The 15,314-nt window shown below is 37.6% G+C and overlaps 1 protein-coding gene across 2 annotated transcripts; it reads left to right on the forward strand.

The window, feature by feature from the left end:
• Positions 1-5,509: 5,509 nt before the first annotated feature.
• HPL1 (hydroperoxide lyase 1) lies at positions 5,510-10,666 on the forward strand. 2 transcript variants are annotated; one of them, XR_016435156.1, is made up of 3 exons: positions 5,510-6,387; positions 6,715-7,504; positions 10,556-10,666. XR_016435156.1 is itself a non-coding variant. In XM_090020289.1 (2 exons), exons 1-2 carry the CDS (start codon positions 5,637-5,639, stop codon positions 7,386-7,388), a joined length of 1,425 nt encoding a protein of 474 aa, XP_089876415.1. In that variant the 5' UTR covers positions 5,510-5,636; the 3' UTR covers positions 7,389-7,575. The 2 variants fall into 2 exon arrangements, 1 of the variants encoding a protein (XP_089876415.1); XM_090020289.1 differs by lacking the exon at positions 10,556-10,666 and having other exon boundaries at positions 6,715-7,575.
• Positions 10,667-15,314: the final 4,648 nt, after the last annotated feature.

The following is a 15,314-nucleotide window of genomic DNA, read 5'->3' on the forward strand; positions in this document are numbered from 1 at the left end:
ATTGGGCCGCATAGATCAGAATGAACCAACTCAAGTGGTTTTGATGCTCGCCAAGATTTGCCACCAGGAAAAGAGTCTCTCTGATGTTTCCTAAGAACACAACCTTCACAAATTGTCTTGCTGATGAATGTTAGGCATGCCTCTGACCATGTGTTTTTTGCACATGAGAGATAAAGAACTAAAATTTAAATGCCCATATCGAAGATGCCATAACCATGATGGATCTTTAATAATAGTATTGAAGCAAGAAAGAACAACACTTTGAAATATAAATGGAAACATTTTATTTTAAGTCATTTTCACCTCGGCTATGAGAATATTCTTCTTGTCCTTGATTTCACATATTTATCCTTTGAAATGAAGATCATATCCTTTAAGAATAAGTTGCCCAACACTCAAAAGATTGTATTAGAGTTCTAGAACATAGAAAACATTGGTGATGTGGTTGCTGCCATGGTTAGTTTTAACAAAAATATCACCACGTCCCTTGACAACAAGCCTATTATCATCACCTGTTCTAACTTCAGTTTGGACCATTTCATTTAAATCCACAAATAAATTTTTTTTCCAGTCATGTGGTTACTACAATCACTATCAATATACCATACTTCATCATGTGTTTCTTTTTTGGTATCACAAGTAAGAAAAAAAATATCATCATCAAGAATTTTATTTTTCTCATGCATAAAAGTTACCTCTTTTTGGTTTTCTTCTACCAATCTCTTTCTACAGAACTTTATGGTGTGACCATACTTCTCACAAAAAAAACATTGAACTTGTGAGAGGGAGTGACCACGACCTCGACCTCTTCCTCACATAGAATAAAATGAATCACAATCATCTTCTTTCGTCTCTTGATTTCTACCTCCTCCATATCCTCTTCCTCTTTCTCTTCATCCTTGAGTACCATCCCGAATAGAAAGTTGTGTCTGAAAAGCTTGCTTGATTGGAGGAGAATCAAATTTCTTTATACGAAGTTCATGGAATTGAAATGATCCCATTAAACTATCAATGGACAAAGTGGATAAGTCTTTGGATTCTTCTATAGCAACAACAATATGTTCAAACTTGTGAGTTAAGCTTCTCAATATTTTTTCAACAACTCTTTGATCTTTAAGTTTTTCACCATTTACTCGCATTTGATTAACAATGCAGAAGACTTGATTGAAAAATGCTTCAATAGATTCAGATTTTTTCATTTTTAAAGAATCAAATTCGATTTTAAGAGTTTGGAGTCTCACCATTTTTACCTTGTCTTCTCCTTTATATGTTGTATAGAGAGTATCCCATGCTTCCTTTGTCGATTCTGCCAAAGATATTCTTTCAAAAATGCCTTCATCAACAACTTGATAAATAGAAAACAATGCCTTATTGTTCTTCTTTCGGTTTTTCTTCAACTCAGTTTGTTCTCATGGAATGATGCCCTCCACATTGTTCATCTCATCGAAGCCACTTTCAACAATGTCCCATAGATTTTGAGAGCCAAAGAACGCCTTCATTTGAATACTTCACTTGTTATATATAATTTTTTCTAGCAAAGCAAGGAAGTTGTGGTTGCACCATATTGTTGAAAGCCATCATAGCTCTGATACCACTATGTTGTAAATAAAACAACAAACTAGAGAGGAAGATTGTTCTCTAGAATGAAAAATATGTAGAAATGGTGCTAGAGAAAGAGAAGACTACAAATGGCTTCAAAATAGTCAAACGACTTATCAAAATGATGATACATGGCTGCTATATATACAGTATTCAAGCCCAACCAAAATTTAATTATATAGTAAATTCCTACCATAGAAAAACTAAAAGGCTATTGCATTTTCAAGGAGAAAAAATAAATGGAAGAGGAACCAAAAGAGTTTGCATAGAAAATTTGCAGATAGCCTTAATGTAAAATGAGTTCCCAAAATGAGAGAGGAATACAAAGAGTCTAGCTTATAATTCCAAGAGGTGCGTATATCTCTCTCTGTCAGGTTCTTATACAGATGGCCAGTGTAAGTGTTGCGGGTGTCTTCCCCTCGAAAACTAAGACATCATACTCCAACCTCCTTTCGTTGTTCCCTTCATTGTTTTGCAAAGATGAAGATGAAGATGATGGCAGATGTGAGGTTGAGGTCTGATCTGCTGCCATGATGCATCTTCTCCAAATCTGTACTTGGCGATGTAACGAGGCAAGACAAGCGATCTAGTCTCTTTTTTAAAAGCTTCCCTTTCAGTAACAGTAGCCACCCACCCTTCTGTTGGAAACAGATGGAGTAATAAATAATAAAGTAATGGTAGCGAAAGTGGCCGCCCACTCTCTTCGCAACTCGCAGAATTAAATTCTCAATAGAAATAAATGGGTAATTTGATTTTAAAACTGATTTATCCTTTTTTTTTGGAGAGAAGAAAACGTTAAAAATCAAACTCGCGTTGAATATAGTTTATTTTAAATCGGGTCCAAACTCCGATTAATCTGATTTGGTAAAACACATATCCAACCCGAAATCAAACCCATTTACATCCCTGATTCATGAAAGCAAGTCGGATCTTAGTGTAGTACCCAACACGGGTGCCAATCCGGTAAGGTTCTAATTTTGTAACCATATCTGACTTGATTTCTTAATTGGATGTGAAAAATGTTTACAGAACACGACTAAACGGTTTTGGGTCAATCGTATATTCCACTAAACCATTCTAACTTTGCTCCACACAAACATGTTAGGGGGCAAAGCCTACCAATATGGCAATACCCCTATGGCCAGCTCTTCTAAGTTGAAAGTTTAAAACGATAATTTCTTGCAAGATTTATTTAAGTTTTAAATGGCTATTTATCATGAAAAAACTGTGTATTTTTATTTTTAAATATTTTTTATTAATATTTTCTTATAAAAAATATTTTATGTATTTTTAATTTATTTTTTTATTGTTGAGATTTTGCCAAAAAAACATGAGATTTATGAAAAATTTTCAATTTCTCACGAGTTTTTGAAAAAAGAGATTTTTGCCATTTTTAACGTTTGTCACTATGCTCAGACCTGAGTTTCATGATCCCACTCTCCACCACAATATTGTGGACGCCTCACTCTCACCCATCAACAGAGTCTGTCAGGGCCACTCCCAAATTATCAGGGTGCAGTGGTTCAAATCCTTCGTTGTCTCAAGGCCACTGTCTCACATGGGGTCCACACACTTTTCTCACATGTGTTCCTTGGCTATTGCCCGATGAGGTTTGCACCTCATCATCTCTCTAAACACCTTTGTTCACAAACTCATCGTTCACAAATATGTTATTTTTTATTTTATCATAAATTATATACTTATTATTTAATAAATTAAATAAAATTCTTGATCCTCATCTGAGTCTGGCCCGAGCCACCAGTTGTATGCGGCTGTATATGGAGTCTTGAGACGTGGAATGACCTATGGGTAATCAACCTTAAATGACCTTATATTGTTACTATTTAAGAGCAATACATTATATTGGTAGTTAATCACTGGTAAATTGCATTTAGTCTTAGATACATCATATATTTTATAACAGATCTTATCTCTCGATCTCTGATCACACCCGCTTTGGGTCAGTTTTAGTAAATTTCTCCAATAAAAATATAATTTTTGAATAAAATATCTTTTGAATTGTCGTAACTGTTATTGAGTCGGTTTTTCCAACGTGCTATGAGTGAATACTAATAAGTGAAACAAACACCTCTTAACTATCACAGCTTTGGTAAATAAAATATGTCTTGTTAATTCAACATAATTAATGAGTTTGATTTAAATGATACTTCTGGATATTCATATGATTCTTGTGGTTTTCTCATCTAACAAATTTGAGTGATATTTTGAGTTTATCATAAAAAATGCGATAAATTCAATCATCAAGAAATAAGTGAAATAAACATGACATTTTTAATATATAGCTCAAATTTAATATTTCACGTATCAAGAAAAATATGAAAAAATAAGCTAAAGAAAACCAAATATTTAACAGGAAGTAAAGGTAAAAGTGCTGCCTCACCCCTCACCTGTAAGGTGAAGTATTAAATGCTCCCACGTATTAAATGAGACCTGGTTTGAGACGGGGTCAAAGAGGAGGGAGGCCCTCCATTTAGGTGTTGGCATCAGGTGCAGTGAAACATTGCATTTGTGCAATGTGATTGCACCTGATCCTGCCTCTCCTTTTATAGTGTAGGAGAAGGGCCATCCTCCCCGCTCCCTTGGATATGAGACTAAAATCCCATGCGTTTTTCATTAACCTTCACTTTTAAGCCTGCCTCCAGACTCCCACTCGGCTGTTTATTTTTTCAAATCAAAACCCTCTTTCTCTTTATATATATATATATATATATATATATATATATATAGAGAGAGAGAGAGAGAGAGAGAGAGAGAGAGAGAGAGAGAGAGAGAGAGAGAGAGGCACTAGAATATGTTAACTGAAAATATGACAACTAATGTATGAACTGCTATTTTTATGTTTTTTTTGTTGTTTTCTCTTGAATCTAACCGTGTTTTATAAGAATCCCCTCTTGAATAATCCGATTTTGAAGCATAAACTAGATTTTTTTAAGGCTTTAAAATCAATGGCTCATAGTCATCATAAATATTCAAGCATTCAAAAATCACATTTTCACTATTCAACTGTTGATTCTTAACAAATTCACCATGTTCTTAGTTTTCATATTTTATTTCTCATATTTCAGTTCTCACATTGTGTTCTTTGCGAGAGAGTCGAGGAATCTGCGTTGCACCTATTCTGGGAATGTCAGGTCTTTCAAGATATCTTTAAGGTTACCTGGAATAAACCGGTCGTGTCCGTGCGCCAGGAGTCTTTCGCTGTAGACCTCTTGTGGGGACCCCAGTCAGTTCGTAGATGTAAAAATTGGCGGATCATTTGGAGAACTTGGTTGCTCTCTTCCTGGTGGACCGTTTGGATGTCGCGCAACAATGCTATTTTCAGGCAGACCCCGGTTAATTTCAACAAGTTAGTAAATTATATTTTGGCGGATGTATATGCATCGTTACGCATATGCCTTCCGGATCTTCAACGCCACTTGCCGCTAAGGCCTCCCCCAGATCCGGACTGATCGCCTCAGATTTTATCTGTATTTTGTGTCTATTTTTTGGCTTATGTGTTCTTTGTCTTGTTTGTCGGTTTCAACGGCTGTTGATATCTTTGATTCAGCTCTCTCTCTCTCTCTATATATATATATATTGACAATTCTAAGGACAATCATACACTCATCCTCCGACAATATTGACAAGGGTTTCAAATTGGGACCCAAAAGACCAGAAGCGACAAAAATATTTTTTACATGTCTTCATTCACCTTTACCATAATTCAGACAATTCTAGCTGCACTATCAATCATCTGAAAATTATTGAAGGAATATATTGAAAGAAAAAAAATTATTTTCTGTTATAGGAGATCTGACTTGGATTTTCACACAGATGAGTCCAGCCGTGTACACATTTTGTTAAAAGTTGTTACCGTTTTACAGGGATAGAGAATCTTCATCTGCTGAGTGGATAGAGTTCAATCCGTTGGGTTTTGTGTCTGGCAGATTCTGTGGATCGGGTAATTGCCGAGAATTACTACTTACCTTATCATCATCAAATAAGGAAGAGAAGGAAGAGAGAAAACAAAGAAAAAGATGTTGATGAGCAGTTCACTACCACTGAACAGCATCCCAGGCACCTATGGATTGCCACTTATTAGTTCCTTCAAAGATAGGCTTGACTACTTTTGGTTTCAAGGCCAGGACACCTTCTTCAGAAGCAGAGTGGCCAAGTATCAGAGCACCGTCTTCAGAACCAACATCCCTCCTTCGTTCCCATTTATCGACGTCGATCCAAGGATCATCGCCATAACCGACTGTAAATCCTTTGAGGCCCTCTTCGACATGTCGCTTGTCGAGAAGAATGACATCCTCGTCGGCAACTACATGCCTAGTGTTAACTACACCGGAGGAACTCGTGTTCTTGCTTATTTGGATACTTCAGAGCAACGACATTCTGTAATTAAAAGCTTTGCAATGGATACACTGAAGAAGAGCTCAAGGAATTGGGCTGACCAGTTGCACGAGTCATTGCAGAAGATGTTTGACGCATTGGAGAAGGAAGTGAATGAGAAAGGGAAGGCTTCATTTATAGTCCCTGTGCAGAAATGCCTGTTTGAGTTCTTATGCAAAGTGTTGGTTGGGGCTGACCCCTCAGCTTATCCGGAGATGGCAGAGAAGGGATGGAGCATGTTGAACAAGTGGTTGGCTCTTCAGCTGCTGCCTACTGTGAAGACAGGAGTTATACCTCAACCTCTTGAAGAAATACTTCTTCATTCCTTCCCTTTTCCATCTTTGTTGGTGAAGAGCGACTACCAGAAGGTCTATGAATTCCTTAAGAAAGAGGGTATGCTCCTTTCCTTTATGTTGAGCTTCTCCTAGTACTTGCTTTGTTTTGCAGTTTGTTTGAGAGATGCATGGATGAGGTTCTGGTGTGCACATCTGTGCACCCACTTTGGACCATTGATCAAAAGATCTATTTTTTTTAAAGAATCTTGAAGGATTTGGCATCTGGTACAAAAACAATTAAAAATCAACATTAATGATGATTTTTAATATCACCTGATCCCACAGGGATGAAGGGTGTTATGGTGCAGGTGCAGTGCGCACCTGGTCCTCACTCCTTTTTCTCTAGGAGTGTCATTCACTACCTGAACCCATTAACTTGTAACAGGTAAACCGTTAATCGATTCGGCTAAGGCACAATATGGTTTGACTGAAAATGAGATTCTTCACAATCTTATCTTTGTGATTGGCTTCAATGCATTTGGTGGCTTCTCTGTCTTCCTTCCTTCCTTTCTCAACGCCATAGGCACAGACACCACAGACCTGCAATCCAGGATTCACTCAGAGGTGGTTCGTGAGATGCAAACCCACGGCGGTCAACTAGGCTTCCAAGCTCTGGAAAACATGGACCTAGTCAAGTCAACGGTTTATGAAGTGCTGCGTCTTAACCCACCGGTGCCACTTCAGTTCGCACGTGCTCGGCGCGACTTCTATCTAGAGTCCCATGATTGCAAGTATGGCATAAAGAAGGGGGAACTTCTATGTGGGTACCAGCCCTTGGCTATGAGGGACTCCAGAGTGTTCAGTGACAGTGAAAAGTTCATAGCAGATAGGTTCACCAAGGAGAAGGGCGGGGAGGTTCTGTTGGACCACTTGTTCTGGTCAAATGGACCACAAACAGGAAGCTCATCTATCCACAACAAGCAGTGTGCAGCTAAGGACTATGTGGTTGCAACTGTAGGGCTCATAGTCGCGGAGATTTTTACACGGTATGAATCGTTCAAAACAGATGGTTCGGTCACGATCACATCACTCCAGCAGAGTAAATCAAGGGTCCACTAATACTGACAACAAACTGGCCGGTTTGCAACAATGAAGAGTCATCTCCAAGCAAGTGTCCAGTTTCTATGTTGAAAAGCAGCATCCAAGTGAATCCCGGTAGTTGATGGGAACTTACTGTGAGTGCCCTTTCTGTTTTTTTATCTTATGGTTAAGAACATAATATAAATTAAATGATAATTCATGAAAACTAGTGTCTATTAAGACAATGAAACCTTGCGGCAAGAGGGAATCTAGGGAGAGAGCTCAAGTACCTGACAGCATTCTATGTGGGGCCTATAATCTGTTTCTGCGGCATGAATTAGCTTAGTGTCACATAGCCAGGTACTTAAGCGCTCCATGAATCCCAATCATGCCCACAAGGGCTGCCTGCACTCAGCTGGTATGATCGACTCATCGAATTCACCAAGTTGACAGGATGTCCTGAGTTTTGAACTCACCGATGTGCGTCCTTTAAATAGTGTAGTCCTTTGTATTCAAGGTGGGCATGGAGTTTTACACCAATGAACTGGTGAGCAAGGAACTTTTTCCTTGATTACCAAGAAAACGAATGTATTCATCCAAGTAGACCCATTAAGTTTATTGTCTCAAGAAACATATAGTCACTGTCCACCCAAATCAGATCCAACTAGCAGTGACCATAGGCCTCTTGAGACAGTAAACTTAATGGGTCTACTTGGATGAATATAAGTTTATTGTCTCAAGAGGCATATGGTCACTGCTAGTTGGATCCACCTAAATCATATCCAACTAGCTATTAGCAAGAAAATATACCAATTAGGTCAGGTTCATTTATAGGCACTCATCAGTCTAGACCTTATCAGACATAGACCCAATAAAGATGCCTTCATTGGATCACGATACAAGCCCACTCTGATTTCAAGACACGTTGGCCCTACTAATTGTTAGAGGTATCAATGGGTGGGTGTAACACCCTGATCTGGGACCTTGAGAGTCAAAGTCAGATTGATATTACTTTTCAGAGAAAAAGCATATAGAGTTCACAGAGAAAAAATATGGCTAATTTTTTTTCTAATAAATTCAATTTTTTTAACAAAGTTAATCATTTATAACATATGAAATTAATAACTATACGAGTGCTTAATGACGATAAAGTAATATTAACAAATACTCTGCTGCAAAGTTGGAGTAGCTGATCACGTTTTGCCTGCGCTAGTATACCTGACACCCACAATTATAATTATAAGGGGGTGAATTTAAAATTGAGTAAAGAATATTTATAAGCAATAAAATGACTTTAACTTACAACTATAATTGACTCTAAGCCCCTAATCTAAGTTTAGTTTTAGACACACCACACAAGGTTTTGTATGTTTTAAATTTCTCTCTTAACTCTCTCAATCAAACAATCACTTACACCATACTATAATACTAGGTCGACTATATCGGTCATAGCCATCTATAGGCGTAGCAACCTGTATAGAACACCTCAATTTTAAATTGTTTGTCAGACTGTGAACTATAAACTTCCGATAATTTTTGAATCACTAGACATTGCAGTGAAACAAGTGAGACCCCATCGGTAACTAGATGAGATGTCAAGCTGAAACTCGACATGGTTATACTATATCTTAGCCATAATGACTTTCAATCATTCATGGTTGTCTAGAGTCCTAGATACTGTATGAATATAATTTCTAAGTCATATTTTATGTTCATTACATTGAACCTTGCTCTCAAGCTCGTGTTTCACTCATTTTTTTACTAGTGATCATGAAATAATCATGACAGATCTCACTCTCAATCTTAAAATAATATTAGGGTTTACACTTTGTATCATACTAAGCATGCAACGAAGTAGAGTCTCTACATCATTAAATTATCGATAGCCCATTCTCTATGCTAGTTGCACTCTGGCCGCGAACCAGGTAGCCTTTTCTACAGGTCACCACTTTTGAGATTTAAGGGGTTAAGTATGCTAATCTCAATATAAAATTTAAATGACACAATCATATTCAAGGGACTCAATGTTAATTAGAATCTCATCACAATCTATATTATTCACAGATAATAACACAAATACGTTATCATAAAACAATCTCTTTCTAATATGTATGACATATCATGATTGGCGTACATATAGTCATTTCATTACAATAAATTCATGCATGATCATTGTAAATATATATCATGTTCACACTTAAGAGCTACATTTTAAAACATGCTAATTCATAACAACAATAATAACATGCAACATAATATGATTTATTCACAACAAAAATTACTTATAATATCCCTTACCTTGAATACAAATGCTATGCTCTAGTTGCGATCGAGTCTCAAGTGACTCTAACAATACATTCTAATAATCATACAATAATGTTCATATTGATATACATATCTTTTTTATATTTTGATAAAATTATCAAAATACCTCTCTCGAGTTGACTCATCAGACCTTGATTTTTGTGTCTTTAATTTGACCAAAACCATAGGACCAGTGTTGTGAAAAGCGTTGAGGCGTAGCGAGGCGCTCCACCAAAATTTGAGGTGAGGTGTAAGCCTCGAGGCATAAAGCGTAAGCCTTAATTTTTTTTTTAAAACTATAAAAATATCTAAAATTATAAATAAATAAACAAATCTTCATTGATGAAGCAACAACCAACACGAAATAAAAAATCTCAAATAAATACTGAAAAAATATGAGATTAACATGTAAAAAATAGAAAAATTTAAAAAACGGTAAGTATTGTACATCTCCTCATGAACTACAACATAGAATATCAGTAAGCATCCTTGTGGACAAAAAACAAATGAATTATTATTTTCTAAAAAGAATCAAAACTGCCCTAAAACTTAACACATATATCACTTTCTGTCAATGTGCTTAATACCGAAATTCAAAACTGTCATTAGACTTAGTGCCTAAATGTAGAACTTTGAAAAAACAAAACATCAAAGCAATTTCAAGAATTTTTTTGAAGAATTTTATTGAAATATACATGAGCATATACTTGCTGATACACTTCAAAATAGGTACATGTCAAGATTGTTTCAGTCTATGTTAAGTCCGTTGAAGCCTATGTCATTATGTTGGAGATATACAATAGTTTGTTCATAACTTAATAATCCAAGAATCAATTGCACTGCTTACAGTAGTTTTCTCTTTGTGCTATCACAGTGCAACATGAGTTGTTCTTTTTGTGCAGAATGTATTGCATTGGCATATTGTCGATACACAATCATTCCCGATTGAGATTCCATCATACCCAAAACTATGGATGGGTGCCTATTCTCTTTCAGAACGGTATACAATTGCTGATGCACATAAGATTGTTGAGTGAGTGGTTCTGCTACTTGCCTTGTTTTAGTGAGATGACATGCATTCTAGCAAACAATGAAGTCAAAGTGCATAAAACAGAACAATATACAATTGTTGATGCACATGATAGAGAGATAGAGACTGGTGTGAGAGAGAGAGCGACTGTGTGAAAAAAAATAGAGAGAGAGGCTGCGTGAGAAAAAATGAGAGAGGCTACGTGAGAAAAAATGAGGGAGAAAGAGACTAAGTGAGAAAAAAAATCAGAGACGAAAGAGAGCATACCTATTTGGAGGCTCCACCATGAGAGACTGATTTGAGAGCTAAGAGATAGAGGCTGCTGTGAGAGCTGAGAGAGAGAGAGACAACTGTGTGCAAAAAAAGCAGAAAAAAGATGAGTATAAAAAATAAATGCCCCCGACCCTAATTAGGGTTGGGGGTGCTTCATTTAAGCTCTAATATTTGGTCGAATGAGGGTTTTGATCCTCATTTGACCAAATGCTTTGAGGCGTGTATGCCTCATCCTGAGGCACGCCTTGCCTCGAGGCATGCGCCTCAAGGCCTATGAGGCGCATGCCTCGAGGGTTTTGCGCTTCACATGTGCGCCTCAAGGCATAACGTCCATCGCCTTAAGGCGAGGGGCACTTTTTGCGCCTTGAGGCACATTTTTAATAACACTGCATAGGACAAAAAGATATCCTCTACGATATGAGTCCAACACATTAAACCTCACTCAATTATGAGTTTAGAGTGCAAAGTTATGCCCATTTTACTTAATTGGTTATTGATACACACACGAGTAATTTAGTTATTTCAACTGTTATGATTTCACGTGACTCATCCTAAGTTAAAACATGTTCAATATGAGTTTAGAGTACTAGTCTCGACCTATCTGTGTTTGGTTTAAAAACTCAATTAGATTATTAACATTCATAATAAATCACAAACTGGATCTAGATTTAGTTTTGATCTGAATTCAGAATTGTAAGACTGGATCCAAACCCAGTTTTGATATGATCTAGAACTGATGCATCAAACTATGAGTTAGATCCAAATCTAGTTCTGATCTAGGTCCAAAGCTGTCAGACTATATTCAAACCCATTTCTAATATGGATTCAGAAGTGATCCATCCAACTATGAGTTGAATCCAGATCTAGCTACTTATTGGATCCAAAACTGATCTGAAGAGTATCAAACTAGATCCAGTTCTGACCTAGATCCAGTATTGTTCAATCTACTTTGTACCAGATCCAGACCCAATTTTTTGTTTGGATCCAATTCAACTTGGATTGGTTCAGATTGACTCGATCAAACTGGACTGAGATTCGGTGTGGCCCAGATCAAACCAGATCCAAATAGAGAACTAAGACACTATCAGACCCGACTCTCTCTGATTTAGTCAGAATTAGTTTAATCAATTGAGTCAAGTATAAAATTATTGATCAGACTTGGTCTCGGTTCACACCAGACGGGTTCAGAATGATTGAGTTGGTCGATTCGGTACGACCGAGTCAGATCGATTCGGTCAACTAATTTTTTTTACTTGGTTAAGTCTGGGTTGCACCCAGATCGATCCGGTGTTCTATAGTTGGGTATAAGGTAGAGTGGGCACAACCCCTACCTGACCTCTCTCCCTCTCTACTGCAGAGGTTCCTGGCCCTCTGTCTCTCTCTCTCTCTCTCTCTCACTCTCTCTCTCTCAGCAATAAAGCCGATATCCATGGTTGTCAGTTTAGTTGTCTATTTTTTTTTTTCTGCAATCTATCGACAATCATGGTTGTCGACCTTCTAAATAAACGAAAGGGGGAGGATGAATAAAAAAAAGGCATACATATAGTGGTCGCTGGTGGTGCTTCGATGACTGCCACCCGCCTTCTCGATGCTCTTGAGGTGTGCTTTCTTTGTCCTTTTTTTTCCAACTTTCTATCTCGCTCTCTACAACTCTTTCTATCTCTCTTTATGTGTCAAGTGGGCAAAGATGTAACACCCCAATCTGGGACCTCAGGAGTCTGACTTCAGTTGGTATTACTTTCCAAAGGGAAAGAGTACAGAGTTCACACATAGAAAACATGGCTAAAATTAATGTTTTTTTTTCATTATCATTCAATAACTCACTTTCTTTCATATTATTCATTATTTGTAACAAAAAACAATAAATACATTACTGTTCAATGACATGAAAGTAAAAACTATCAAATACTCTACCGAAGGAGTGGATCAAGTCTTGTCTGTACTAGTGTACTCGAAACCTATAGTTGTAATTAAACAGGGGGTGAGTCTACAACCCAGTAAGAAATAATTATAAGTAAATAAATATTTAAACTTACAACTGTAGTGAGTTCTAAGCTTCTAGTCTGAGTTTAGTTTTCAACACACTATACAAGTTTGTATGTTTTAATTACCACCATTCACTCTCTTAAACACCTTGTCACACCCATTAATCCTTGGTCGGCTATACCGATCATAACCGTCTATGGGTATAGCAACCCACATTAAATACCCAAAGTCTACATGTTGGCTAGACAATTAACCATACACTATCAATGGTCCACGAACCACCAGGCACTGCAGTGAAACAAAAAGGAGATGCCAACGGTAGTTAGTCGGGAGGTCAGACTCAATCTCAATCTTAATCTCGGTATAGTTCACGCTACATCCTAACTATGATGGTTCTCAACCATCCATGGTCCTCTAGAGTTCTCACATACCGTGTGAGTGTAACCCTAAGTCATAAGCTAAGTTCAACACATTGAACCACATTCTCAAACTCATAATTCACTCGATCTCTCATGAGTGATATCGTGAACTGACCACGATAGATCTCACTCTTTAATCTCATGATGACATCAGGATTCATACTTATCTCACACTAAGCACACAATGATGTAGGGCCTCTACATCGTAAAATCATCGATGACCCACTCTCCATAGTGGCTGCACTATGGCCGTGAAGCAGGTAGCCCTTACCACAGGTTGTCACTTCAGAGATTTAAAGGGTTATGCATGCTAATCTTAATATATCTATGCATACAACATGGATAAAATAAATGAGACTCCAATCTAAACACAATCTCATCACAATGCATGTTATTATCAATCACACTGTCATGCTATCGCAAACATAATTTCTTTCTAATATGCATGACATACCACAATTAACACATATATCACAACTCATATGTGTATGCAATCATATCAGAATATCTTGCTAATTCACGATATTACAATGACATGCAATGTAAAAATGTTTATTCACATCTAAAATTAATTATAATATCCCTTACCTCGAGTGCGAATATCATACTCTAGTCGCAATCGAGTCTCAAGATGCTCTAACAGTAGAATATAGTCATTACATAAGCATATTTGTATTAAAGCATAAAACCTCATATACTTTTATAAAATTACCAAAATACCCCTCCTAAATTGACTCGTGAGACCTCAATTTTTGCATTTCTAATTTGACTAAAAATAATGGATAAACAGATTCTCTTATATGATACGAGTCCAACACACCAAACCTTACTCAATTTCGAGTTCGTGCAAAGTTATGCCTATTTTACTGAAATGGATCTCGGGTATCCATACGAGTATTTTGGTCATTTCAGATTTATTCTTAAAATTCAAAAATAAACATTACCCGATCTAGATTCACTTATGATCTAGATCTAGAACTGTCTATTTAAACCCAGACCCATAACTCATTTAGATCCAAAACTGTTTGACTAAGTCCAGACCTAGTTTTGATCTAGATCCAGAACTGATCCAATCAGACCAAATTCTGATATTGATCCAAAACTGATCTAAACCAAATCCAATTCTATTCTTGATTCAAAACAGTCGATCTGGATCCAGACTAAGATCTCTTTGGATCTAGTTCTATTTGAATCTATCCAGATTGACTGGATCAGATATGATCCAAATTTGGTCTAGCCCAGATCTAATCAAAATGGATTTGAGACTTTGTCAGATCAAACGGTTAAGTTCAACTTGGTTTGATTCAAACCGGTTTGGTTCACGACTCACCCAAAACGGTTTGTCAACAACCGATTTGACCATTTTTTTTAAGTTGGCTTGATCTACTGAAGACCGGACGAACCTTTCTTTTTATATATCTGATTTGGTCTGGGCGCAACCCAGACAGACCCGGTTTGGTCTGGGTCGCTCCTAGATCGACTGGGTCTGAGCCCTATAAAACAAGAAGCGAAAGGGGCTCTCTCCATTCTGTTTTCTCAGGTGCAGAGGGGCCAGCCCCAGCCGGCCCTCTCCCTCTTTGCCCCCCTGTGATAGAGGGACCGGCTTCCGGCGATGGCCGTCCGACCCTCCCCCCCACTCTCTCTCTCTCAATCCCTCTTTTTTTTTTGTTTAACAGAAGCTTGCCGGCAGCCATGGCTGCCGCCCCCCTTTTTTTCTAGAACAAAAAGAGAAATGAAGGAGAAGATGAAGAAGCAAAACAAGAAGAAGGGGAGGAGTCTTACCTCATCGTCGCTGGCCGGATTCCGGTGAGCCCTCAGAACCCTCTTGCTCGACTGGGGGAAGCGGGTGAGGACAATCGTGGGGGGTGAGAGGTTCATCCTCTCTTAACCCTTTTTAATTTAAAATTATTTTTTAATGCTCATCCCCTCCGACAAAATCGTAGGAGGGGGGGG

Source organism: Nuphar pumila, chromosome 10 (assembly GCF_984573655.1).
Source record: "Nuphar pumila chromosome 10, dmNupPumi1.hap1.1, whole genome shotgun sequence".
In the NCBI taxonomy this organism is placed as follows: domain Eukaryota; kingdom Viridiplantae; phylum Streptophyta; class Magnoliopsida; order Nymphaeales; family Nymphaeaceae; genus Nuphar; species Nuphar pumila.